At 32.5% G+C, this 27230-nt stretch overlaps 1 protein-coding gene across 1 annotated transcript; it reads left to right on the forward strand.

Annotated features, from left to right (window-relative positions):
• Nucleotides 1-26916, forward strand: LOC140057127 (VPS9 domain-containing protein 1-like). The gene is made up of 15 exons (XM_072102671.1): nucleotides 1-253; nucleotides 3305-3419; nucleotides 3752-3824; nucleotides 4345-4437; nucleotides 4824-5079; nucleotides 5367-5478; nucleotides 5683-5745; nucleotides 6650-6790; nucleotides 7326-7557; nucleotides 8066-8809; nucleotides 11553-11682; nucleotides 13689-13900; nucleotides 20070-20154; nucleotides 23133-23237; nucleotides 25783-26916. Exons 1-15 carry the CDS (start codon nucleotides 222-224, stop codon nucleotides 25865-25867), a joined length of 2478 nt encoding a protein of 825 aa, XP_071958772.1. The 5' UTR covers nucleotides 1-221; the 3' UTR covers nucleotides 25868-26916.
• The last annotated feature ends 314 nt before the right edge of the window (nucleotides 26917-27230 follow it).

A 27230-nucleotide genomic window follows, 5' to 3' on the forward strand; every position in this document is an offset into this window, starting at 1 on the left:
AACACGCAACACGGTATGCTAGCTAGCCTCTCTGTCTGCTGGACCTCTAGCAGCAATACCCAATATTAGGATATAGCGGATAGCATACATTTACGGATATACTAGCCTAGGCCTAGCTCGGGGCCTACTACTAGCTAGCCGCCTACTACTATAGGGAGGAATCCGTCTGTTTGTCTATTTAAATACACGAAAATCTGTCACTTTCGCGAATTTTATATTTAATGACGAAAGGCACGGACAGAAAAAAAGAAAAGTGAGTCCTAAATAAAACTCTAGCCTACTAGGCCTAGTACTAGGCTAGGCCTAGCCTATATAGGCCTAGGCCCCTAGGCTATAAAAAGGGCCTAAAAAGGCTAGGCTAGTAGAGAGGCCTCTATCTAGGCCTCTAGCTAGGCTAGGCCTAGACTACTACTAGCCTAGGCCTCCTATAGGGCTTAGCTAGGCTAGGCCCGGCCCTACTACTACTAACTAGTTACTATTAGGCCTAGGCTAGGCCTGAGGTAGTAGGCCTACCGGGGAACAGACGATCAGGACCACGGACGATCTGACCCAAGACGATCGGGCCCACATTGTGACATTTTGCGGTTCCGAATGTGTGTTGGGCCCAATCGTCTTACCATTAATGGTCCAGATCGCGATCGTCCAGTATTTTCAGAACCACGTTGGGTCCGATCGTCTTAGCGTTGGGCCCGAAAGTCTTTTGTGTTATAAATAATGTGCCACATTTCATTCCTAGCCTAGTGCTTATATTATTATGATTTTATCATAATTTTTCCCTAATTAACAGGCCTACTGGTTTTAAGAATTTCTTACCAAATACTCTCGATTTATGAATAAATGTGATTAATTTTGATTGTTATTGTTGTGTTGTATCCCTTATTTAATTTTTGCTTTATACAGTGTGATATACTGTAACTTGACTAATTCCCTCTCGTCACAAAATTAATAGCACATCAGTGCGTGAAACCTGATTCGGTAATACAAATTTTCATATTTTTCTGACTTTAAATCGAATATTAATTATTTTTTTAAATTTTCCAAGAATTGTTTGGGCCTGATCGTCTTATTCATTGGGCCCGATCGTCTGGGCCTGATCGTCTCTGGTCCCGATCGTCTTTCACCCTTGATGGGCCCGATCGTCTTGAAGTGGGCCCGATTGTATGGCCCTGATCGTCCGTGGTCCCGATCATCTGATAACCGGCCTACCCTTCTACTACTAGGGCCTAGAGCCTGTAGGCCCCTAGCCAAATTCATAAAACGCTAAAAAGGGACAAAATATGTACTGCCATTTATTGAATATGTATGACATGCCATGTGTGTTAACATGTTTATATTTTTACTATATTAAGCAGAATCTAAACTAATAATACAGTTTTTGATCTATTTTTATATAATTGACAGACGATTGGGGCCAAAGACGATCTGGGCCAGGCGATCGGGCTTTTTTAAGACGATTGGGTACAAATGCATGTGGACGTTCGGGCCCAACTTTGTGGATGTTCGGGCTCAACGCCTAAGACGATCGGCCCATTATAAAAATAAAGGAAAGACGATCGGGTACACAAAAACGAATGGATTTATAATTGACCATAAAATAAATGAAGGGTGTTCTTTCCACGAGTTTGTGATACAAATGTAATAACCTACTGTATGCACATGAGTGGTCATTTCGATACTCATTTATAATTTGCCGAGAACTCAATTATAAACTATAATGGAGCGGATTTTCAAACGATACACTTGGCTATCGGGGCCAATGTTAAGACTATTGGGCCCAATGTTAAGACTATCGGGCCCAACTTTGTGGACGTTCAGGCCCAAAGCCTACATGTAAGACGATCGGCCCAAACGTATAAGATGATAGGGCACATAAAAAAATGGGCCCGATCATCTCTATGATGACCCTGATTGTCAGTGGCCCCGATCGCCTTTGGCCCTGATCGTCTGTTCACCTTTTATATTATATTGCGTGCTACAGTATTCAATAATTATATTATTTAGCACCATTGGAAGGTTATTAACTGAGAAATAAAATGGTCTTTTAAATCATCATGTTCTTTAGTATTCGCTCAGCTATGGCAGTTTAATCATATACTAAAGGTGAAAACTTTGTTGTCGACATCCCTACATAGGCTATAGCATGTGTAAAGCATACCTGCCCGTCAACCCTACCGAATCATGCAGTTGGCTACAGATTTTTTACTTTTAGTCTCCTGTTTCTACCGCTTTCTTCAAAAAGTAACATGTTTTCATACCGGTTTTCAAACTAAAATTGAAAATACTACTGCATATAATAAAATATCTGAATTAACACGATTCATGCAATTATTGTCGTCACTTTTTTATAATGAATAGCACACTGTTTATAATTGTTTAATTAAGCAGGAGTTGAGTGGGGATAGATAGAGACGCATATATGTATGCATTGTATACTGTGGAAGTGTTGTTATGTTGTGCGGGTACAGTAGAGTCTTGTTTTAAAATATATTGTAATAAATTTAAAGGTTTGCGGTTCCTCAAACTAACAAACATTTTTCACAAAATTATTGTTGTATTAAAGGCCAGGTGCGGGCAAAAAATTTCTATTGATCATACATTCCATTAATTATCGATCTATAGTTTCCCCTATGTTTCATAATTTTTGGAATTTTATTTGTGTTACACGAGCTTGTTAAAAATAAGCACTTTCTTATCAGTGGGGGGATAGTTCAAATTACACAGTAAAATCTCTATTCTTTTGTACACAAATTTTGTAAATAGAGAGGCATTTTAAAAAGCTACGAAAAATAAACAGTGTGGTAAAAAAAATTTTCAGATGACTAAGTATAGGTAATATAACTTGAATATTACATTTCTGGAATTTTTATTCAACTTCAAATTTTTATTTTCATGTTATAGCAAAAATTATCCACCGTATATCCACCATCTTTTTTCACCTTCTAGGGAATCACAAGACATGTTATTACATTATGTTAACTACCTAACTACTGAAAAAAGGTCTTCCTGGTTTTTATGGAAGAATTTTGCAAAATTTTGTATTTGGCCATATTAAGGGAAATTCATGTTTTTTCGTCTTGATTTCTGTTACAAATATTTGATTTATGTACAATTAACCAAATATTATATTTAAAATTCATGCCTGTACCTGAGCTTTAAAAGGTCCCAAAATCTCTGTTAAAATGTCAGTTACCAGCCAATAGTTGCTTGCTTCTCTCGCCAAGTGTCCGTCATCCATACTGACCTGCTGATTTTATATTCTTAAATATTTTCAGTATGTTTAGCTAGCTATGTTTATATTTTTCAGCTTTAGTATGGAGTCAAGAAAAGGCTGTCCACCAAGACGTGTTGACAGCTTTATACAGCAAGCTAAAAAGGGAGTCAGGGAAGCCCAGAAATTAGACTCGCAAGGTAAACAGAAGGTAAGTACTGAAAAGATAACAGGACACTGAGCTCGACTTGCCAAGGTAGGCTATTGTACAGACTTTGATCTGCTGTTAGGCTTTAAAGAATTTATGCAAACACCATTTACACCATACATTGTATTGTGTTTATTGCTATTTAATTGTATAGTACTTTGTCTGATTTTTCAGACATGAAGTTTTAAGGTACATTGAATCATTCCATTTCAGAGTGGGTGTCACAGACTTGTCTGTTATCAAGTGTTTAAAGAGCATAGAACAATGAGTTAAAGAATGAAAGGATGAAAACTAGAATATGAAATATTTAACTGAAAATATTATTTTTTTTAAAGAATGCTTATCTTCAATACCTGAGATGTGTTCAATTCATAGCTGACTCTCTTCTCAAGGATGCCGATAACACTGGTAAGGAAACCACACACCATGATGAGAGAAATAAAAATGTTTGGAAAAAAGAAATAACGAAAAAAATAATAATGTTTAAAAAAAATTAAAGTGTACATATAATATGTTGGTTATGATAATTGATCTGAGAAAAATGGATGCAAACAATTTATGATTTTGCAACCTTTAACCTCTTCTCAAAACTGCATGCGATTGGCAAGTTGAATAATTTGCCTGAGGAAAACAAAATTACTAAGTTTGTTCCTTTTATCTATAGTTAGTAAATTATGCCTTTAGATAAGGAAGATAATATAGTGTATCATACTACTACTAGTAAGGTGGACACACTTGTTAATTTAGCAGAGTTAGGCCACAATAGAGAAAATGGATGCAAAAAAAATTGTTGATTTTTATGTTTGTAATGTCAATTTTAATATTGGACAAAACAAAAAGACAAATAAAACTACAATTATGATAGTTGTGTTTATACAGTGCAATACATCATCTTGGTCTATTTCAATACTTTATGTTTTTTTAATAGGTGGCCGTGACTTAAGCACAAGTAATACTCGTAAAATGACAAAGTTGTGTCAACTGTGTGTAGACAGAGCAGCGGATCTTCTAACTGAAATAGGTATTCATACTGGGATCTTGCTTCAAACACTTTGTCAAATAGTAATAGGTATTCATACTGGGATCTTGCTTCAAACACTTTGTCAAATAGTAACAGTATACAGTAACTCCAATACAAATAAAGCTCCCATCCAATATAAATAAAGGCTGTAGCAATTTGGCTATCACATACGCACACCTTACCTAATCACACACCACATAGAGGTATATGCACAACATTTACAACTGAAATCTCCATAATTTTATCAAAATTATGTCTCAGTAAATTTAATAAGAATATTTGTAGGCTTAAAAGATAGTATGCTTATAAAAAAATTAAGTATGATGGTAAATTAGTACTGTATGTTTCTAAATATAAAGTGATAACTCCATACTTTTGAATTATAGATGATAGTGAAGAAATCACCATAGATTTTAAACGGCCAATCAGTGAAGCATCTATACCACGTCAAGACCCTGCAAGTACAGTTCAAGAGCCAGTATCTCTATCTAGCGATCTACCACAAACTAACATAGCAATGTTTCCTAATGTACCTAGTAGCACTGGTCATCTGCAGTCAATGCCTAATATTGGTACCACAGTACCACAAACCCCTAGCAGAATGCCACCCTCATTCCACCGACACCAGTTACCCAGTGCCAGGTTGGTGTCTGAAGATTCTATGAAATTTCTTTTTTTATTACATTTATCTTTTGGTAGATGGACTACATTTATTATGTTATTTTAGTTATTTAAAAAAAAGTGGATATACACATGTTTACTTTAAAAAAGATGTATTGTTGTGTGATTTCAAAATATTTAAATCTCCAAACCATATAAAATGTGAAGCAAAGCTACCAGATTTTTCTGTCTTGTTTCAGTTTTATACAATCTTACTATTGATTTGAATAATCAATGTTTACTGAAATATGAATTATTTTATTTTGCAGACGAAATGAACCATCTCCAACAGAGATTGCGTACCGCAAGAACCAACAATTGCTTGCTGGTTTTAAAGCAAGAATATCAAGAACAAAGAATGAAAAACACAGATCAATGCTGGTATGTTACAGATCAACAACAAACTCTACATTCAGATACAAACATTTAAAATTTAAAAACAAAAGATCTAAATTTGATTAGACATTTCTAAAGTTAGAATTGTAGAAATACCAATGAAGATGTCAACTTATTTATGTTATTGGTAGCAAGTAAAAGTCTGATGATTTTGGTGAATGGATGAATTTGGTTATATTTGCATTTCAGAGTTTAAAACTTCAACGTCAACTCCTTGAGAATATGTCACTGGCAAGAGCTCAAGAGGCAGCTGTATCCTTTACATTTTCAATCTATCTATAAATGTCAACCAATCTTTTTGTTTAAAACGTATTTCTATTGTATTCTATAAAATTACTGAAAAAATGACAATGCTGTTGGTATTAGTGGCAGGATTTCAATGGATATACAAATAAGTAAAAAGCTAAATCAAAACTATCAAGTAAATCAGCCATAACAATTTGCTGAGCTTTCGGGCAACACCAGCCCTTCTTCAGTGCAGAAAATGAGTGTACAAAAATAAAAGAAATAAAAATATAGGCAGCACATGACTGGTGAATGGAGGGTTGAGACAGTAAGAGTAGAAAATAATGAAGATAGCTTGGTAGATATAAACAATTTAGAAATGGAGAACTAAATAACAACTGAAATGTTAGTTAATATTAAAACCTAAATTTAGGATGTCAATGGAATAATTTTGCCGGGAGCATTTCATAATAAAGTCCAAAAGGTTTTGTGGTTTTAAGTTAGTAATTCCCAGTGCAGTGTTGTCACTTCTTTCGACATCGTGGTCTATTGCAATGACTCTGAAATTTGCAATTGAGTGACCAGCTGAAATAAAATGTCCAGCTACATGCAAGCTTTGATGTTTTGATCGCTGATCTGTGTTATGTCATTCTCATACAGAGTGTTTTTGGTTTCTCCGACATATATACCACAAATATCGCAGTATTTGAGGTAAATGACGTTTTTGGTTAGATAATTAATTGATTGTCTACGGCCATTTTAGTTGCTCTTAAATTTATTTTATTATTATTATTGAAAATGCAGGAATATGTATTGATTTATGACCAAATACCTATTACCTGATACTGACCCTGTTTAATTAGGAAATTTCATAAGTTAGAGTATAAAGTCTCTTAAATTTATCATAAACTACCTTACATCTATTTGTAAGATAACTAAGAAAATGCAAGAACGTCATATGATGCTAATGGAAGAAGCATCAAAAAGATTTTCAACTACTGGAGAACCTACAACTGATGAACTGGAAAGACGGCAGGTTTATGCTAACGTTTTAGAGTATGAACATCAAACCGTAAGCCAGATTTTTAATCAAATTTTACATTAAAAATGTATTGTCTCCCAAAATCAATTAAAAATGTATGTACTGTATCAGACTTGGAATTGGCAATTTTTCAGTTTTAATTAAGTCATTCACTTCCATAGGAGAAAAATTATAATGATTTTACCATTGTCTGACAGACAATTTGACGATTTTTTCTTTAAATTATATATTTTTTTAGGTAAATATTTTTTTTGCTGACCCAATTTTTCAAAGTGAATAACTATTATGTGACATTAAAAAAGTAATATTCAACAAAAAGAAAAAAGTAATCATTTCATGGTGACAATATATCTATGAATTATTACTAAAACTTTGGACAATAACAATCTGGATGATAACCTTCAAAAGAAAAATCCTCCAGGACAACCAATTCAGAGAGTCATTTTCCAGGATTTAGTTTTCAAGATATTTTGTACTAGGATTCCTAATATTAAATAATAAAATTTAAACATTTTTATATATTTTTATAGAGTACTGTATCTTTCGCATATTATATTTTTTGCAGATATGGTTAAAGTCGTGGCGAGCTAGATTGAGCCAGTCACCGCAAGATCTGGATCTAATTAATTCACTTGTTTCTAAGATATTAGCCTGCCAAGATCATCCACTAACACAGCTACTACAAAAATATCAGCAAGCAATCTTAGAAAAACTGAAACCCTTATTGAAAGAGGCTGGTAAAACGCTATGTGCAATAACTGTACCTTACAATGGTATTGAAAAAATAGATTTTACAGGTAATAATTATTCACATTTTTGTGTCTCTCTCGGTAAATTATTAATAATTATTTTGGGATTTTAACTTAGCAAAAAGTGAAGATTTTAAAAAGTGACATGTGCTTTTAGAAATAAACAATTTGCTCATTCTTATTGCAGTATAGAATAGAAGATGCAGTATAGAATAGAAGAGACTTACTTTTATTTTTTACACCCAAGCCATTCAATACGATACAGCCTATATAGCAAGGCATAAACTAATCGTAACACATGTGATAATACTTGACATTGCATAATATGCACTGAATGCGGAACAGTGTGGACTAAAATTTATATTTTTTATTTTTATATATATTTTTAAAGTGTCAAAAGGGCATCACAAATTGCAGTGATTTCAGCAAAATTATCTTTAAAATAAACACTTTCACTTCAGTTCTGCTAAGAATACCTTTTTATAATATTTAGTTAGAAGTGTATAACATAAAAAGTAGCTCATAGTTTTACAGTACAATTTCTTATATTTTTTAGATGGTCCCAAAAAACTGCGTGGTGAGAGTTTCACTAAATTAGATAAGGCTGAGACTGCAGTGATAAAAGAAAATGTATCACAGAAATTATCAGAATCAGCTAAGACACAAGACAATGCTACTGATATACCAGAGGAGGATTACTTCTTGGATGAAGAGGAGATGTTTGAATTTGATGAAGAGGAATTGGATGATTTCTCCATCAGTGACTTGAGCAGTGAAGCAAGTAATAGGTTATCAAAAGATGGCACCAAATCTGTTAGTCCTGGAGGTGCAAGAAATTCTGTAGGTCATTATGAAAGTAATTCTGATGAATTAGATGCGAATGTCAACGACAGTAATCATCAAGGTATCAGTACAGATACTTCTCTTAAAGATACTACGAATATTAAACTTAACAGAGAAGAAATAAATGTTGCTAATGAAACCGATGAAAACTTACACATTGTGGATGTAACAGAGACTACAAAGGAAAACCTTGATGATGCAATAGAAAAAGGTATTGAAGAGGCAAAAAAGCTCACTGTAATGATAAAAGATGACATACAATCGGCTGTGATACAGGAGAACAATGAACATGATTTTGAAAGGGAAGAAATTAAAGAAACTGAAACAATAATAGAGACTCAAGGTACCAATGATCACCCTGATGATATTGAGGAAGGAGAGAAAATAAAGAAATTAACTGAGGAAGCATATTCAAATCATCTTAAAGATATTATCAAAGATGTACACATGTTTATAGGTAAGATACTTTTATTCATAATTGATTCATAAAAGAAATTGAAAATATAATTTGTTGAAGATGTATTGTCCCCAAAAACATTAAAAAATGAAGATTAATTAAATCAGACTTTGAATAGGTTATTTTTAGTTTGAATAAAGTTAATCACTTCCGTAGAAAAAAATAACGAAAACAAATAACACTTCTAAAATGACAAATGGTTAAATTCAACAACAAAAAAATATTTTTTGCTTGAAATTACAGTTTTTTTCAGGTAAATAATTTGTTTTTCGATCTAATTTTTAGTGGTAACAAATAGAGGATAGCAGTTTAAATGTGACATTGAAATGGCATATTCAACATTTTAAGAATGATTTTTATAGCACAATTGACATTGAACTGTGTTATAATCCATACAGTACAAGTATGTCATTCATTAAACCAAGAAAATAAATGCTGTACAAATACTGTCAGTTGTTTCCTTGATAAACTTGACCACAAACAATCGCTCTTGCATAGCAATATCAAATATAACTGTGACTTGCAGAGCCCTGGTGCCATGTTGCAACAAATTCTATGTGATATTAGTCCATAAGGTTGAATGAATCAGTATGTGAAGGAGTGTACACTCCACTAGAGATAGAATGCAAGGACGTATGCTAGTTGACGGATCCAGGATTTTGATAGGGGTGTCTAAAAAAGTTGTAAAATAAAGTGCTAAACCGAACTGACTGACTTTACAAATTTCAATACCCAGTATCTACTTTTTTGTTGTTCTTCTTTTAGCGTTGTGAGCCATCAGTACACAGCACTTTATAAATGTTAATATGTTATTATAACTATTTTACTACTAGAATTTATTTTATTAATTGAGTTTAAAACTGATGGAAGAAAAAATGCCTTGCTAATAAAATTGCCCCCTCTATATGTACTATAGACACTATTTATAGTGTTCATGTCAATGATTTATGGTTGGCTCATTAAAGAACATATTCTAATTTATGACCTTTAGTATTATTTAAATTAAAGACCCTTGAAACGTAAAGTGACATCTAGCCCTTTGGGGGAATTAACTTTGAAGGCAAAAAAGTTTGGTTTTATGAAACTATAGTACAAAATATCAGGTTGAAAAGGTTGTTTGCTACAGTGACTCATAAATTTAGATCTTGTTACATAAATTACTAATGTTTTTTTATGCAAGCTGCATCATGCAAATCGCCTGTTTAGATTAAAATGTATAATTTGACGTTCATTTTAACTTTAAATTTAAAGTAAAATTTACATGTTTTTTGTGTTAAGATTAAGAATTTCTATTTATGGTTAATAATACAAATTACACATGTCTATCTAATTATCTTTTTAGTGCATTTCATTTCCTGTGATCTGATATTTACAATTTGATTGCTATTGTTCAATGAAAGGAAACACAAATTAGCCATGCATAGTATTACCTAAGTTTTGAAAGATAAAAATACTGTACATTGATATTAAAGTTAAACCTTACTGTAAATGAAAGCTAGCATCAATTATAAACCACCTGTGAAATCAGTATACTGATAACAATTTTATAGTATTAGCCCATTATTTAAGGGTCTGTTTCTGCTTCCAGGAATAATATGTACAATATGAGTTGCCAGGTCCCATTGATTAAATTATAGCTCAAGGTGGTAATGGATGGTAATTTCAAGTGGACTGTTTGTGATGCATAGTGCACGGACTAAACTGTTAAAATAAATCAACTAAAAAAAAAATGTTTTTTTAAACAAGAGATTGGTTGTTGATGAAAAATGTTAATACAGTATTACCCAATGTGTTCAGCTGGTCAAACATTCAATATCCTACAGTAGTTGACTGAAATTCAACGACAGTCATTCAAGACTGTTATTTGGCGTTTAAAACAGCATTTAAAAAAAAAAATAAAAATTATAATTTAAAGTAAAATTCATATCATATGATTCAGTCTTTCTAGGTTAATAATATAAGGGACCCTTGATAAATATACATGTTAACACAATGTGTTATATTATGATATAGTTTGCAAATGTTGAGACCTTCCCTGTAAGATTAGCATAGCATGTCCTGTGTAAGATCCATGTGGAAAAAATAGACTTTATGGAGGCGCTATAATAAGCTCAAGAGCATTGATCCTTGTCTAGCCATATTTAATTACATTAAAAAACTTTTTTTTTTTTTTAGTATAGAATTTATTCTTATTATTTCCTATGTAAACTTCAATTTAAAGCATCTCAAGCATTTAATGTTTTAGCATTTTTTATAGAGTTTGCAACTTTAGGTAATACTCAATAGACACTATTGAACTGCAATATTCTTGTTCAACTTTTTTTAACAAAAAACAAAATGGTCTCGCAATCTCAGGCCGACTGTGGTTAAGAGAATCACATCCCACAGCGAAAATTCTAAATTCTTCTTGTGGAATATTTCAAAACAATAACATTCAAAATGGCACTTGCTGAACTAAATACATATTTTCAAATCGATATAATATAATAATTAACACTAAAAAATAGCACTTAACTTGCAGATTTTTCTGTAAAAGTAGTATAGGTTTAACTTGTTTTTTGTTGTTGCAATTTTTCATATTAACACCAAAGGAGTACTTGTAACTTAAACTTTAAATCTTTTGTATGATTTTTCTGTAAAAGTAGTGTTAGATTCAGATCATGTTTTTTTCGCTATTTTTTTGTTGTAGAAATTACCTAATTGTTGATAAATCCACAGGAAATTGTTTAATTCTTTGTTTTAGAAAAATTATTATCAATGTTTGTTGCTGTGTATGAAGAGTTAGATTCAAGGAATGCCCGTGAGCGCTGTACCCTGCTAATTGAAGATCCATTCTTTCAGGAGATTTGGCCAACACTTTTTAAGCTTTTTAGGTAAGGAAAAATTGCATGAACTTCAGTTAACCCAATTATTACAGACATGTTTGTATGGGTTTAAAGTTCTCATTAAATTGAGAAACTTTCCCTGCATTTTATGTAAAAACTAATGCAATATATGTTACTTTAAAAACGTTCAACCAGGTCATTCCTTAATTGTACGTTATGGTTAATTATGATTATTTTTTAAATCAATGCACAGTACCCTAAAAGTTTCTTTGTGTAAAGCACATTTCTAGGCTCTACTCGTAGGACTAACAGCATTAACGTATGAACATCATACCCTAGACTATAGATATACTTAACCTGGAACTAAAAAAGTCAGATCTTGATATCTGAGTTTTCTAGATCTAGAAAAGTGAGATATCTGAGTTTTCTAAATCTAGAAAACTCGGATATTTCTGAGATCACACAAGAAACAGGACCAATGTCTTCAATAATGTGTTTTAACCTTGACTTGTTCATAAGCTACACCTAGTAGTTCCGCTTACGGAAAATCAAACTAAAAAACATTGCACCCATTGATTTATTTCCTCATATTTTGTTTTACTATTTCTGCATTATTAATAGTACAATATTTACACTTTCTTTCTTTCCATGTATCTACTGTTATGCTATGCTTATTTTGCGAAGAAAATCTTTTGCCAGATTCAATGTTGAATGTACTCTAGGCGACAGGTATATCACCAACCTGCCACAAAATATTGAACACAAAGTTCATGAAAATATTATATTGATACATCTCTCAAACTGACACGAACATCCAATAAATTAATATCGGACTAACTTAGATGGCAAATAAAAATGAAAGAAAACTACTATAGTCCTATTTATAGCTGTAGTCTGAGGAAAAAAAGATGTTTGCTTTCAATCTCAGTGTCATGGGTTCAATTCTGGGTTCAATGTATTAATAAAATTATTAAGATGCTAGATGGATTTACCCTCATTTAGAGCCCGGGTCAAATGGCCAATCAAGTACCGTGTACCAAACCTAAAGAGCCAACAATATCGGCATTGATTTAAAGCAGACTCGCTTCTAGTTCTGGTGGAGTGGAACCCCGATGAACTGGTTCACAAAATATCCCCTGTATCATGGGGATTACCACCTATCTGATAGGACAGTGACTAATTTACTATCAGTAATCCTTGGACACATGTGCCTAAAGATATTAAAATTGTATGTAATTAATTGCACATACTTCTAAATCATACTGAAGCATTATTTCAGTAATTTCCCTTCATGTTAGATTCAATACTATACTAGACTGTGCTTTTATTTCCTATTTTATTAATGTTATTAGATCATTTAGAAAGTGTGTCTATTTTGAAAATTATCCCCAGCAGCTTGAACTCTCAACTTCCTAGTTGGTATAGCTCATGTTCAAATTTTTATTACATGATATATTGTTAGCTCCAATGACTGTAGAAATTGATATCAAATAGCAGTAGCCAGCCATGGGTGTATGTATATGCATTGGTATACAACCTGCCCGCCTTACCCAGCCAGCATATTCAATTTTCTATATTGATAAGGCCATACTGCATAGAAACAACGGTTCTTATAAGGTCACCCTCCGGTGGGCCCGGTTTCATTCTTGGATGATCACGTTGGGTGCTGCTGTATAGACCAAACATGATTGACGGTGATTCGGCATGTGATAGGTACGAGTTCATGTCTGTCAGTGCAATATTGATTGATCCTTTGACCCCATCTACATACAGCGCAGAAGAACTATTCAAACAGAGTACATGATCATCTCCTGCTGCCGTTGTGGGTCCGTAGAGAGCCTAATCCAAATTAAGTTTGAGGACGATAATAAATATTTATAATATATAATATTTATTTAAAGATGTTTCATTTCATTTCTTTATTCGACAACAAGCGGTCCCTTTGACTAATTTTTAAAAAATTAAAAAAAATAACTAATATTTTGACCTTCATTTTTTGTGTTTCAAGGAACAATACATCTTTAAGTTATATGTTTCTTTATTTGTAATTTTAGAATAGCCAATCAATCCAATGAACGAAAAGCAGCAATAGCAATGACACGATATCAAGGTGCGTTACCTGAGCATGTTAGTGTCATCAAAAAGTTTTGCTTAAGTACTGATGTCAGTGTGTATGATTCTACGAATTTCCCATACAAACGTGCTGTTGATGAACTTGTCAAACTTACAACATTCAATAACCCACTTAGCAAGTTGGAATGCATTGGTATGTTTCTTTTTTTTTTATGTATTATCTTTATGATATATAAATATTTAGATTATCTCAAATCAAAGGTGTTATAAATCAAAGGCTACAATCACAAACTAGGTGTGAGATGCACTCAATTTGTTCCATAACTGCATTCATGCAACTACACATTGCATAAAAAGTACAGTACATGTATATATACAAATAATGAATATTTATAAGTTGGATGGTGAGAATATTTCATGAGTTGAAAATTGACTGCTCTATTGTTAATGATCTCCTAGAACACCATAAAACCCATTTTTTCCGTTTCCTTTGGACCCCCAGTTTATTTGCTCACTATGATCGCATGTGTCGGATCCGAGTGCATGTTCCAACTTTGGACGTGACGTAAAACAATTATAGAGGGCGCGCATGAGTTGAATGATGAATCAACAAGGTGTTGCCATTAGTTATCACTTTTCCATTCAGTAGGGCTAATTCCAAATGACATGTGATGCGTAATTAACCAATCAAAAGTCAAAAATACAATCAGGTGTGTTATAACAATGTATGAAGCGTGGTTCCCACTAGCGACGCAACAGAAGGACGTAACGCAATGCATGTGAATTGACCAATAACAAGCGATGGCTTATCCGCTTGTGATTGCTAACTGTCTATAACTTCGCTTGTCATTGGTTAAAACGCTTGCGTTGCGTTCTAGTGGGAACCAAGCTTAACTATGCACTACCACACCTGTATACAGTAGCATTCTTTACATAGATACAGTACCAATAACAGTGCACTTTTTCACAAGTGAATAAAACCACTTTCGCATTGCCTAGAAAATGTTCACACAGTCAGGCGTTACCACATGTGTTATAATGGTGCGCACATTTGTGTGTGTAAACTCCAGTGTTTAGCTACAGTAATGCTTTTTATTACAAATTGGCTGCAATTGTCTTATTTCATACATCCAATCAAAAAAGAATCTATAAAACAAAGAATATTTTGTAGACATTCATCTCTTACCATGTTTTTTTAACACTACAGTGTAGAACCATGATTATTTTTAAAAACATAATATAACACACATTGTACATGCCTATTTCTTCATATTTACAGGTTCTTTACATTTATTATTTCATTAACTACTGATTTTCTTTTCCTGCAATGAAGCTGAAAAATGAAATAAATGCTTAAAGCATTAATCTTTCCGGAAATGAATATTCCCCAATGGTTTTAGGTGGCTTAAGTGCAATTGAAAATAAATATTTAATGTTGACTGATACATTTAATATCACTGAGTATAATTCTTGTTAATATACTATGTCAGTTATAGTTAATGCATTAATATTTCTAGACACTGAGTTCAAACAGATTGACTCACTCATGTTGTACTGTATATTACAGTAAAGTAAATGTAATGCACTTCCTCTTAATAATGATCTTTTTAATATTATCATTTCTACTATAATATTGCACGTAATTCCCGATTATATTGAAGACTAATACTTGGCATTACTTTATATGCATTTCACACTTTTATTTAGTTTTATAGCTTAGGCCCTCACTAGAAGTGTAATAGCGAAAATATATATATTTCCTTCTCTCAGCCATATCTCTTGTAAGCTGGCCATATCTTTGAGATGGGCTTCTTTTCGATTTCCATGATTTTACGCTACCGTTTACGGTACCATTGATTTTACTTTTGATTCAAATTTTTTTTTTTTCCTGTTTTTCCAAATAATTTTCATTAAATTTTTAATTGTTGTATGTAAGTTTCTGCGTACGCATACAATTTTTGTGCTTACTGTATATGTTGACCCTTGACCTGAAGTTTATGTGTAATGGATTTAATTGATATCTGAAAGGCAGTTATGAAAATGTTTGATATGGTGAATTCAAATAAAATAACTATAAGTCAATCATAGTCTTTTAATTTAACTTGTTTTATTATATTATTGTTTTTGTTACTTGGTTGGTTTCCTCCTGAATTGTCCACGAGGGAAATTAACTAGGAGGTCTCATTGAAGTGGTGGTGCTGTTTAAGTTTTTTGGACAAGGTGCTTGCTAAAATCTTCTTTAAAGTTTGCATGTTTATTTATGTTAACAATAGACTGCGATAGGGTATTCCATGTTCTAATAGTTCTCGGGGGAAAAAAGATTGCTGGTAGACTGTGGATGAAATTTGTGGAACTATTAACTGTTTGTTGTGTCCTTTTCTGGCCCTTTGACTTTTTAGTTTCAGGATCTCAGTACTGTCTTTGCATACAGTAGTAATATCGTGGTTGATAATTTTAAAGAGTTGAGTAACTTGGTGGATTTCACGCCTGTCTTTCAGTGACTTCCAGCCTAATGTTGATAGCATACTAGTGACACTGCTATTTCTTGAGTAGTCATTTGATACAAATCTGGCAGCTCTTCTCTGCACCATTTCGATGGCATTGATTTGTTTTGCTTTGAATGGGTTCCAAGCAGCAACTCCGTACTCAAGGTGTGGTCTGACAAGCGTGGAATACAACCTTTCTTTAACGGCTTTCGAGCTTATGTAGAAATTTCTTTTCGTGAAGTTAAGGATTTTAGTGGCTTTGGTAATAGCTTGTTGAGTTTGCATCTCCCAACCCAAGTCATTTTGCAGGATAATGCCCAAGTAAGTGATTCGGTTTGTTTCTTGGAGTGCGGATCCAGACATCAAGTAGGTGGCATTAGATTGCGTTTACGGGATAGCCTCATTGTTTGACATTTGCCGGTGTTGAATTTCATACCCCATGTGTCAGCACATTCGGTCAGATGATCAAGGTCTTGTTGCATTAGTTTTTCATCTTCTTTCGCTTTGATGTTTCTGTATATTAGGCAGTCATTTGTCTTGTTACACCGCTCACTTTAGTTTGAATGTCTTGTTACACCGCTCACTTTAGTTTGAATGTCTTGTTACACCGCTCACTTTAGTTTGAATGTCTTGTTACACCGCTCACTTTAGTTTGAATGTCTTTTTACACCGCTAACTTTAGTTTGAATGTCTTGTTACACCGCTCACTTTAGTTTGAATGTCTTGTTACACCGCTCACTTTAGTTTGAATGTCTTGTTACACCGCTCACTTTAGTTTGTTTTAGTTTAGTCTTGTTACAAGACATTCAAACTAAAGTGAGCGGTGTAACAAGACATTCAAACTAGAGTGAGCGGTGTAACAAGACATTCAAACTAAAGTGAGCGGTGTAACAAGACATTCAAACTAAAGTGAGCGGTGTAACAAGACATTCAAACTAGAGTGAGCGGTGTAACAAGACATTCAAACTAAAGTGAGCGGTGTAATAAGACATTCAAACTAAAGTGAGCGGTGTAACAAGACATTCAAACTAGAGTGAGCGGTGTAACAAGACATTCAGTTGTAATGTTCTTGTTGTGGTTCTTTGCAAAGTCATGCACTGTTAAAATAAGTTGACTTTCACATGAGCGTCCTTTCCTGAAGGCGTGTTGGTTTTCTGCTAGCACTTGATTTTCTTCGAGGTGTTTCATTAGGTGGCTGTCTACAATATGCTCAAGAAGCTTACAACACACTGTGGTCAGGGATATAGGTCGATAATTTGACTGTTCAATTTTTGGCCCTTTCTTAAATAATGGAGTGACATTTGCTTTTTCCCAGTCAGATGGTAGTGAACTGGTTTCTAATGATTGGTTGAATATCTTGGTGAGGATTGGAGCGATTTTCTCCGCAGCAAGGTTTAGTGCCTTATTTGGTATCTGATCCGGCCCTAAGGCTTTTAACACTTTTATGGATTGCAGCAATTTCAAAACTCCTACATTTGAAACAGATATTTCACCAATTTCTGTGTATTGATGATAGTTTGGCAAATCTGGTAATGGAGCATTCATGTTTTCCTTGGTGAAAACACTGCTAAACTGATTCGCGATTACGTGTTCAAGATTCAAGATTCAAGAAATTTTATTTGTCCATAAAAATGGAAATTCACTTTGCTTGGTAGATTAAAAAAACAATAAAAAACAAACATAAAAACAATATTAAAACGTGCAGTATTATAACAGATTAAAATACAAGATAAAAAGTTAAAAATAAAAAAACTGTTAAAGATGTAAAACTATTTAAAAATTGCATTATCGTCTTACTTACTTATTATCGTTTAATGCAATCATTTGTAATTTTTATATTTTTTATTTTAGATTGTAAAAGGATCCCAATAGAATAATAAGCTTTTTGGGCTATCCTGGAAAATCTTTTATAAATGTAATATTTGTAATGTCACTTTAGTTTGAATGTCTTGTTACACCGCTCACTTTAGTTTGAATGTCTTGTTACACCGCTCACTTTAGTTTGAATGTCTTGTTACACCGCTCACTTTAGTTTGAATGTCTTGTTACACCGCTCACTCTAGTTTGAATGTCTTGTTACACCGCTCACTTTAGTTTGAATGTCTTGTTACACCGCTCACTTTAGTTTGAATGTCTTGTTACACCGCTCACTTTAGTTTGAATGTCTTGTTACACCGCTCACTTTAGTTTGAATGTCTTGTTACACCGCTCACTCTAGTTTGAATGTCTTGTTACACCGCTCACTCTAGTTTGAATGTCTTGTTACACCGCTCACTTTAGTTTGAATGTCTTGTTACACCGCTCACTTTAGTTTGAATGTCTTGTTACACCGCTCACTCTAGTTTGAATGTCTTGTTACACCGCTCACTTTAGTTTGAATGTCTTGTTACACCGCTCACTTTAGTTTGAATGTCTTGTTACACCGCTCACTCTAGTTTGAATGTCTTGTTACACCGCTCACTTTAGTTTGAATGTCTTGTAACAAGACTAAACTAAAACAAACTAAAGTGAGCGGTGTAACAAGACATTCAAACTAAAGTGAGCGGTGTAACAAGACATTCAAACTAAAGTGAGCGGTGTAACAAGACATTCAAACTAAAGTGAGCGGTGTAACAAGACATTCAAACTAGAGTGAGCGGTGTAACAAGACATTCAGTTGTAATGTTCTTGTTGTGGTTCTTTGCAAAGTCATGCACTGTTAAAATAAGTTGACTTTCACATGAGCGTCCTTTCCTGAAGGCGTGTTGGTTTTCTGCTAGCACTTGATTTTCTTCGAGGTGTTTCATTAGGTGGCTGTCTACAATATGCTCAAGAAGCTTACAACACACTGTGGTCAGGGATATAGGTCGATAATTTGACTGTTCAATTTTTGGCCCTTTCTTAAATAATGGAGTGACATTTGCTTTTTCCCAGTCAGATGGTAGTGAACTGGTTTCTAATGATTGGTTGAATATCTTGGTGAGGATTGGAGCGATTTTCTCCGCAGCAAGGTTTAGTGCCTTATTTGGTATCTGATCCGGCCCTAAGGCTTTTAACACTTTTATGGATTGCAGCAATTTCAAAACTCCTACATTTGAAACAGATATTTCACCAATTTCTGTGTATTGATGATAGTTTGGCAAATCTGGTAATGGAGCATTCATGTTTTCCTTGGTGAAAACACTGCTAAACTGATTCGCGATTACGTGTTCAAGATTCAAGATTCAAGAAATTTTATTTGTCCATAAAAATGGAAATTCACTTTGCTTGGTAGATTAAAAAAACAATAAAAAACAAACATAAAAACAATATTAAAACGTGCAGTATTATAACAGATTAAAATACAAGATAAAAAGTTAAAAATAAAAAAACTGTTAAAGATGTAAAACTATTTAAAAATTGCATTATCGTCTTACTTACTTATTATCGTTTAATGCAATCATTTGTAATTTTTATATTTTTTATTTTAGATTGTAAAAGGATCCCAATAGAATAATAAGCTTTTTGGGCTATCCTGGAAAATCTTTTATAAATGTAATATTTGTAATGTCCGTAATTTATGTTATCACTTTGTATGTATTTTTTATGATGATTTTCCTAATAAATTCAAATCAAATCAAATTCACAAAATGGCGACCTGATGAAAGGTTATCATGCTTTTTTTTCAAGTTTTATTATGATACAGATATATTGTAAAAATTTGAAAATCACTGAGAAAACATTTTTTTTTTAGATAATCACAAAAATCTGTATAGTAGAAGGAAATAACAATATGGAAAAAATAACATGATCCCCTATTGTTATTTTCTCCTTATTTTATAATAAGTTGCACACCAAATTAACAAAACCCAGATCTTGTCTCATTTTTTTTTATTTTTTGACTCATTTTATTTGCAGTTCGCACTTCTCGGAACATAGTTCGGTGTGTTGAAGAACATTATGACAGCATTGGAAAATCAGGCTATAGGATAGGAAATGCCATGTAAGTAGTGATTCTACCTATTAAATGCTTTTGCAGCAATTTATGTCTTATGACCTAGAATTTATGTACCTAGTGTAGGTCATGTGTTAATTAGATTTTTCCTGTGTTTTCCTAAAGTTTTTCAGCTTTTGTTATGTTTAATTAAAAGTGAATACACAGGGAAAATATGGCAATATTTTCTAAAAACTCATTTCTTAAAGATCGGCCAGAAATAGTGTTTTTTTATTATTTTTCAGTTCAGGGGTTATTACTGTAGTGTACAATATGTCGTTAAATGTGTTACACTTGGCGACGGACATGTTTTGTTTGTTGGTGAACGCGTTGGTGTAATTTCTCCCCTTTAGTAAATTATAGTGTCGAAAAATGGCGAATTTTATATACAAACTAGAAAGCCACTCCGAGAGTGCATACTGTAAAATTCTCCTACATAAGATTTCTCCGGGAAAAAATATATATATTTATGTGTGTCTTAATGCTGTTTGTGATTTAGGCTAATTTCACTACAAGCATGTGTATGCGAGTTTGGTGTAATGGTTATTTAACAAGCCTTTCAATTAACAATAGCTTCAGTTGACTAACAATAGAACAGCAACGCAAAAATCAAACGAGTGAATTTGAAAAGAAATAGGTTTTGTAAACTACTCGCATCAAAAAAGGTGCACATTAAATCAAATTATGTTTTAAAATTACAAATCACCAATTTTAACTCTTGCCTCTTGATGAAAAATGAAGTTTTTTGGACAAGTAGTTCTCGAGAAAATGCAATTTCAGTTTACTTAATACTTTCGCGTGATACTTCAAGTACACATCTTTTGTTTAATAATGACATAAATTTTTACAAGATACAAGATAACTTTAAGTTGTCAAATAGTTCATTAACGAAAAATTTGAAATTGGTATTTCTCATGGCAACTTAATATAAAACTAGAATAAAATCAGTAAAATGTTAAAACACAAAGTAAAATACACAGTACAGTAGAACCTCCATTTTACGTACGGTACGGGACCGAAAGGCATACGTAATAACAAGGGATTTGTAAAATCCAGGTTGACCTTAAATTGACCCCAAATACGTAGATCGTAGCTAAAAAGGCTGCCGTGTTTGCCTACAGCATGCAGGTGGTCACTAGCTTAGCTAGGCCCTTCCTAGACTAATCTAGGCCTAGCAAGATGTGAGGCCTAGAAAAGTACAGTATATACAGGCTGTACGATTTAGTTTAAATAAAGTGTTATAAATAAAAATATCAATGTTTTTGTATTTTCTATCAATAAAAACAGTCGCTGCTGTAGGGGAATGCACATAAGTTCCTCACACAGCCATGGCTTTGTGCTTAATGTAAGAAAATGATGACGCCATCGGTTATTTTAAGCGTACGTAAAATCAAGGGAACGTAAAATCAGGGTACGTAAAACAAAGGTTCTACTGTACTGTAAAATATGTACAGATGCTAGGTGTTCCTAGGTGTTCGAAAATACAATTATTTGTGTTTGTCGTCATTATAATTAAATATACATTGTGGGATTAATGATAGTCGGTACCGTGCTGTCCGTAACCTGGATGGTACTCTTAGTCTACACCCAATACGATTAAACACGAAGGATGTACAGTGTGGATGAGTATTTTTTACAAGCACTTTCAGACAGACATGAACAAGCATAACCCCACTTAGGTTATAGGTTTATCGGTTTGAAATAAGCAGCATATTACTGTAAGTAGCTACATTTAACTATTTTTGTAAAAGCATAAATACCTATCATATTATAACCATCACCACTTTTGTTTAGCTCTTTAGAACTTTATATTTCACTTTGCTATTGATAAGTTTTCTATTTTAGGAAACTGCAGTTCCCAAAACCATCTACACTACATAGAGTACCATGTGTACATCACTCAGAAGCTCAACAAATGTTGTTTTATTTTATTCATGTATTTATCTTTTCTTCAGAAAGCAGCACAAAATATTCACTTATTCACATTTGAATTGTTTTAGTAAACCATAAATGGCTATCAGTATTTTTATAGGCTTTTATGTTTGCCAAAATGAGATTTTTTTTAAACATACAGCTTTGTGAATCTCATCCTTTTGAAAACTATTAACCTTCTTGAGTAAATGTTAACCTATAGATTGGTGTAGTCTGACAAACCAGTTCATCATGATTAGTCTTTCTGTAACTGAACTTTAGTCCACCAATATTTCTTATTGAGAGACACGACCATACTGTATTGAATTAAACAGATAAGGTCTATACTAAACCAATAATTAAGACCTGGTAGTTATTAAGTTTGCTACAGTTTGGCATTTAGGAAGCTGAATGAAGGGTTCCCTTCTCTTCTTACCACTTTGTTGGTCCTGTCTGTGACTGGTGAAATGTTTTATATTATGAAACGCAAGGCAGTAACGAAAGTTTAAAAACAGACGAGGTAAAGATGCTTTAAATATAATTATTAATATAAAATAGGAACAGTAACACAGATTGTACAAACATAATTACTGGATTCTTCTGAAACGAGAATTTTAGCAAGGTCCCAATTTAACTGTGTAAAATGGATTCTGACATAACCAGGAAATCCGACTAATAGTCTGGCCCAATAGTGTCCAGTCTGGCCCAATAGTGTCCAGTTATGATAACTTAATAGTAGATATTTTGGCTGCTATCTGAAAGTGTTTGGTTAATTTCTTTGTCTTTGTGAAATCATTTTATATTTAATATATTTTTGTGTTTTTCTATGAAAGTGAATATCTTTATTTAAATTGCAAATGGCTTTTTCAATAATTCCATTAATATTCAATTCATGTTTTTGGTAAAATTACATCTTTGAGAAATTGTTATTATATTTGCTAATTTGTTTGTGTACAGTATATTGTATATCAATGCTGTATAACAATTGCTATTTTGGATAGGTGTTTATCAAAATTTATATAATCAATTTGGCTATCATACACAATTTTATACTGTACTGCATAACTTTTTTTTAGTGGTTGTGATGATTTTCTACCAATATTAAGTTATATTGTGGTGAAGACAGCTAATCCTCAAATCGTCTCAGAATGCTCTGCAATGGAGGAGTTTATTCAGGAAGGGTAAATAGAACTTTTTATTTTTACACTATTTAATTCAACTTTATTATATTTGTCAATTAATCCTAAATTATTTTATTATCAACCTATTTTTGTATGTATCACATGAGAAGAAATTCTAGCATTGGCTCTGTAGGAATCATGATTTAGGTGAATACCTACCTATAGACCTGCACCCACTCTAAACCTGATGGTTTAAATGCAAGGCATAGGAATGTTGATCATTGTGTCTGAACACCTTGGCTTTTAACACCATGGATTACCTTGCCTTGCGTTAGAAAACAAACCTAACACCGTTAGTCTGAACATACCTCAAGCTACTTCCTTTTCAAGTATCTGCATTATGTTTGCTTGGGCTCAAGCCATCAGCCAAGGCTAGTGGTCTGCAAGTTGTTGGTTCAAATCCCACTACTTTCACACTCGTGGAACAGAATATGGTTTTGCTTGAAGAATTAAACGGTGCCATATTCTATTAAACGGTGCCATATTCTCTTCCATAAAATGGAACAATTCTGGTGAATGTAACTTTTTGGTTTAAAATGAAAGATAAAACAAACTTTGTTTAAAAATAGTGGAATTAACTAATTGAAGAAAAAATAGTTTTTAAAGAAATTATTTATTTCTTTCCATCAAAAAGTACTATCTACTACAACTGCCATTGGTAACGCATATTTTTCTTCATTTAAAATTCTTTATTATGTACAGTATTTTTTTTATTACCATACTTTTAAAATTCCAACCATATCATATTTTGAGGCGTTTTTACAGTGAGCAAATAACTGGTTCAAGTTCAATAAACATTTATTTTGAAATGGTAATTTTTTCATTACAAAGAATATTATAACATTAATAAACAATAATCAACAATTAATATAAGACCATTTTAAGGATCATAATTAGAAGAAGTTGTCTCACAATGACCCCAACAAAATTTTAAAAAGAAGAGAAGAAAACATAACGGTACCATTAACACAGCACATAAAAACGCATAAAATTAATTAAAAAGTACAATGTGCAGTATATTTAGTAGTCATTTGTTTTATAACTAGATAAATAAAAGGTTTTCATATCCATTCTAAATGAGCTTAAAGTATTTAAACGAATTACAGTAGTTGTATCGAGATTATTCCAATACGTTGGTCCTAAATAAGTAATAAAAAACTGGCTTTTTCTAAGTTTAACAAATGGAACATACAATTTATGTGGATTTCTTATGTTATAGATCTAATATAAAAAGGTTCTGATGCAGTTTCAAATGGTTCAAACTTTAATATTCGAACAACACGTTATTGTAAAATGAAAATTCTATGTAAATTTGAAGGGTAATCAGCTGCCCAGATAATATTGCAATATTAAAGAGAGAAAAAAAATTTTATCTTGTTTATAACACCAATGCATTGCAATATGTTTCTGATGACCAGTCCAATTTAAGTTTTCATTAATTAAAATTCCAAGATTTTTATTTTTTTGGTCCAGATTTTTACCATTTAGAATAGTGCAAATACATTTCCAACATTTTCTTGGCAGCAGAAACAAGACAAATTTCATAGTTAATTAGTGTTAAAGTAGTCACCTATATTACCCAGTTATTGCAGTGCAAAATTGCAAAAACTGTAAAAAGTCAAAATAACCATGACATCATATTTTGACATCTCAACGGCCCATTGAGCGCATTAAATTTGGCGTAATTTTGATGTTTTAAGCCATGTTTCCTATAGCCATAACAAACTTTATCGGTTATTTTAAACAGTTATTTTGCATTACTGGATGTTGTGAGCCCCATGAATGGAAGCAGTTGAATGCTATATTTAAATAATTTGTCTATTTGTACAAGTCAATTGTATGGATCTTATCAACTGTTTAGCAAACTACTGTATGTCTGTTACATCACCATATTCTGTATTATTTTGTCTGGAAATGTTCATAGATTGCATAATTGCAATAGTGTACAGGAATCTTGTATGTATACATTAGGCCAACTTTTGATTTAACAGAATTTTAAAGTCCCTTTCCCTACGTTTTTAAGATCTAATTTAAGGACACAAACTACATTTAATGTAAAAATAAATACTATATGGTCCTATTGAGATAACTTTTTTCGTCTTTAAATGGTTAAAAATGTGAAAAATTAGGCACTTTCAATAGGTTTAGCGGCATGCTATAAATCCCAACATGCATTGTGCGCTGATTTTGTTTTTCTTCTGTAATTCGCCCACTGATCGATTGTGAGGCCAAAACTAAATGGGAGACGCCCACAAATGTGAAAACAACCACAAATGTGAAAAAGTATAAGAATGACCTGGTTTACTGTTTTTAAAGTAATGTATATACATTATGTTTACAAAATGTCACAAATTGTAGGGAATGGATCTTTAACTTTTAACATATTCAATAAATAACTCTAATTAAATGTTTGCTAAATGGGATAGTAATGATTTTAATAACCAGTTTGACCAAAATGCTGAGGCATGCTTCTCAAGTTTGTTTTGTTTTATTAGACCTTATTGGGTGTTCATGTATTTTACCATTGAAATTTATCCTTTTATAGTTATTTGTTTGGAGAGGAAGGCTACTGCTTAACAAGTTTACAGACTGCATTAGGCTATGTGCTACGGACATTGGTCACAATATAGACACAATGTGGCAACAATAAGTAAAATAGCAGTCATTTATTTTTTAAGCCATTTTGACCGTTTCAAGAAAGAAGAAAATGGAGGGATTTATGTACACATAATTATCCACAAAAAAAGGAACTAAAAGTATAGTAAACATAAGTTTACATTGGCAATAGAGAAATGAATGGTAAACCAGATTGTCTCACTTTTGTCTGGGTAAACATCACACTGTTGCCTACAAGACAGGTTGCTTTAACAACCTGTATTGTACTTGTTTATGCTATGCTACATATTTGTATGCAACTAATGTATATACAGTACCACCATAAGTGTATCTGATTGTTAATATGATCTTATATTTCCAATCTTTACTCTGCATGTCTTTTTATATCTGATAAAATGGATAAAATGTATGTAACTCGTTAATAACAATGGTTGGTGATAGTGAATAAAGCTAATGATTGATTGTGATCGTGACTATGTTTCACTATGTGGAACCTTGTCACTCAAGTCGGTCAATATTTACACAGTATAACCTACACTTGACTACAGTGCATGTTGAATCATTTATATTATCATCAACACATACTCAAATTATGTTGCTTTCATCTCAAATCAAATTCTAAGCTGGGATATGCTTTAAGCTTGGTTTTTTGAACCGCAATGTAACGACAACCAATTGACCAATCATAAGCAAAAATTGAGATGGTAATCATGTCGTGATTGGTCATATTACTTGTTTTGCGCTGAAGTCCTTTCATTACGTCCAATTGGAAACCAAGCTTTATAATGTGAAATAAATAAATAACCTACTGGACTATATACCTGCATTAGACGTGACACATGTGATTAACATATATTAAACATACATGTCTATTTTGATATTTTTTTTAAACAATAATGTAAAAATAATAATATATTTATGATGATGTGATATGTAAAAATGTTGAAATTTAACACTTAGACCTACTACACTAATGTTTATAATACTACAAAATCCAACATTTTATTTTACATTGTTTGTATTAACACTTTTTAGAATAATTGGAACATTCTTTTTAACATAACATTTTTTTTCTATCATTAGTTAAGTTGCAATTAAAAGTTTCCTAATAGTAGTATTTAGATTAAAAATATATATATAAACTTTTCTTCATTTAAGAAATAATACAGTACCATATTATATATTCACTGTATGTACATTTGATACATTTTTATTTCATTCAAACCAAACGTCTATTGATTGAACATATTACCAATTTAAATTATTTGACATTTTATTGAATATAAAAAGAATATTAATTTTACAAATAAAAGTTTATGATCTAAAGATAAAAATCTTTGTGACAATATTGTGTTAACGTTTGATTATTTTTAATAT

The sequence above is a fragment of the Antedon mediterranea genome, chromosome 8, assembly GCF_964355755.1.
Source record: "Antedon mediterranea chromosome 8, ecAntMedi1.1, whole genome shotgun sequence".
NCBI classification, from domain to species: Eukaryota; Metazoa; Echinodermata; class Crinoidea; order Comatulida; family Antedonidae; genus Antedon; species Antedon mediterranea.

Coding starts and splice junctions, on each gene's coding strand:
- LOC140057127 (XM_072102671.1), top strand. CDS start 222: ATGACGAAAGGCACGGACAGAAAAAAAGAAAA. Junction 5,080..5,366: donor CACCAGTTACCCAGTGCCAG/GTTGGTGTCTGA, acceptor TTTATTTTGCAG/ACGAAATGAACCATCTCCAA. Junction 13,901..20,069: donor TAGCAAGTTGGAATGCATTG/GTATGTTTCTTT, acceptor TTTTATTTGCAG/TTCGCACTTCTCGGAACATA.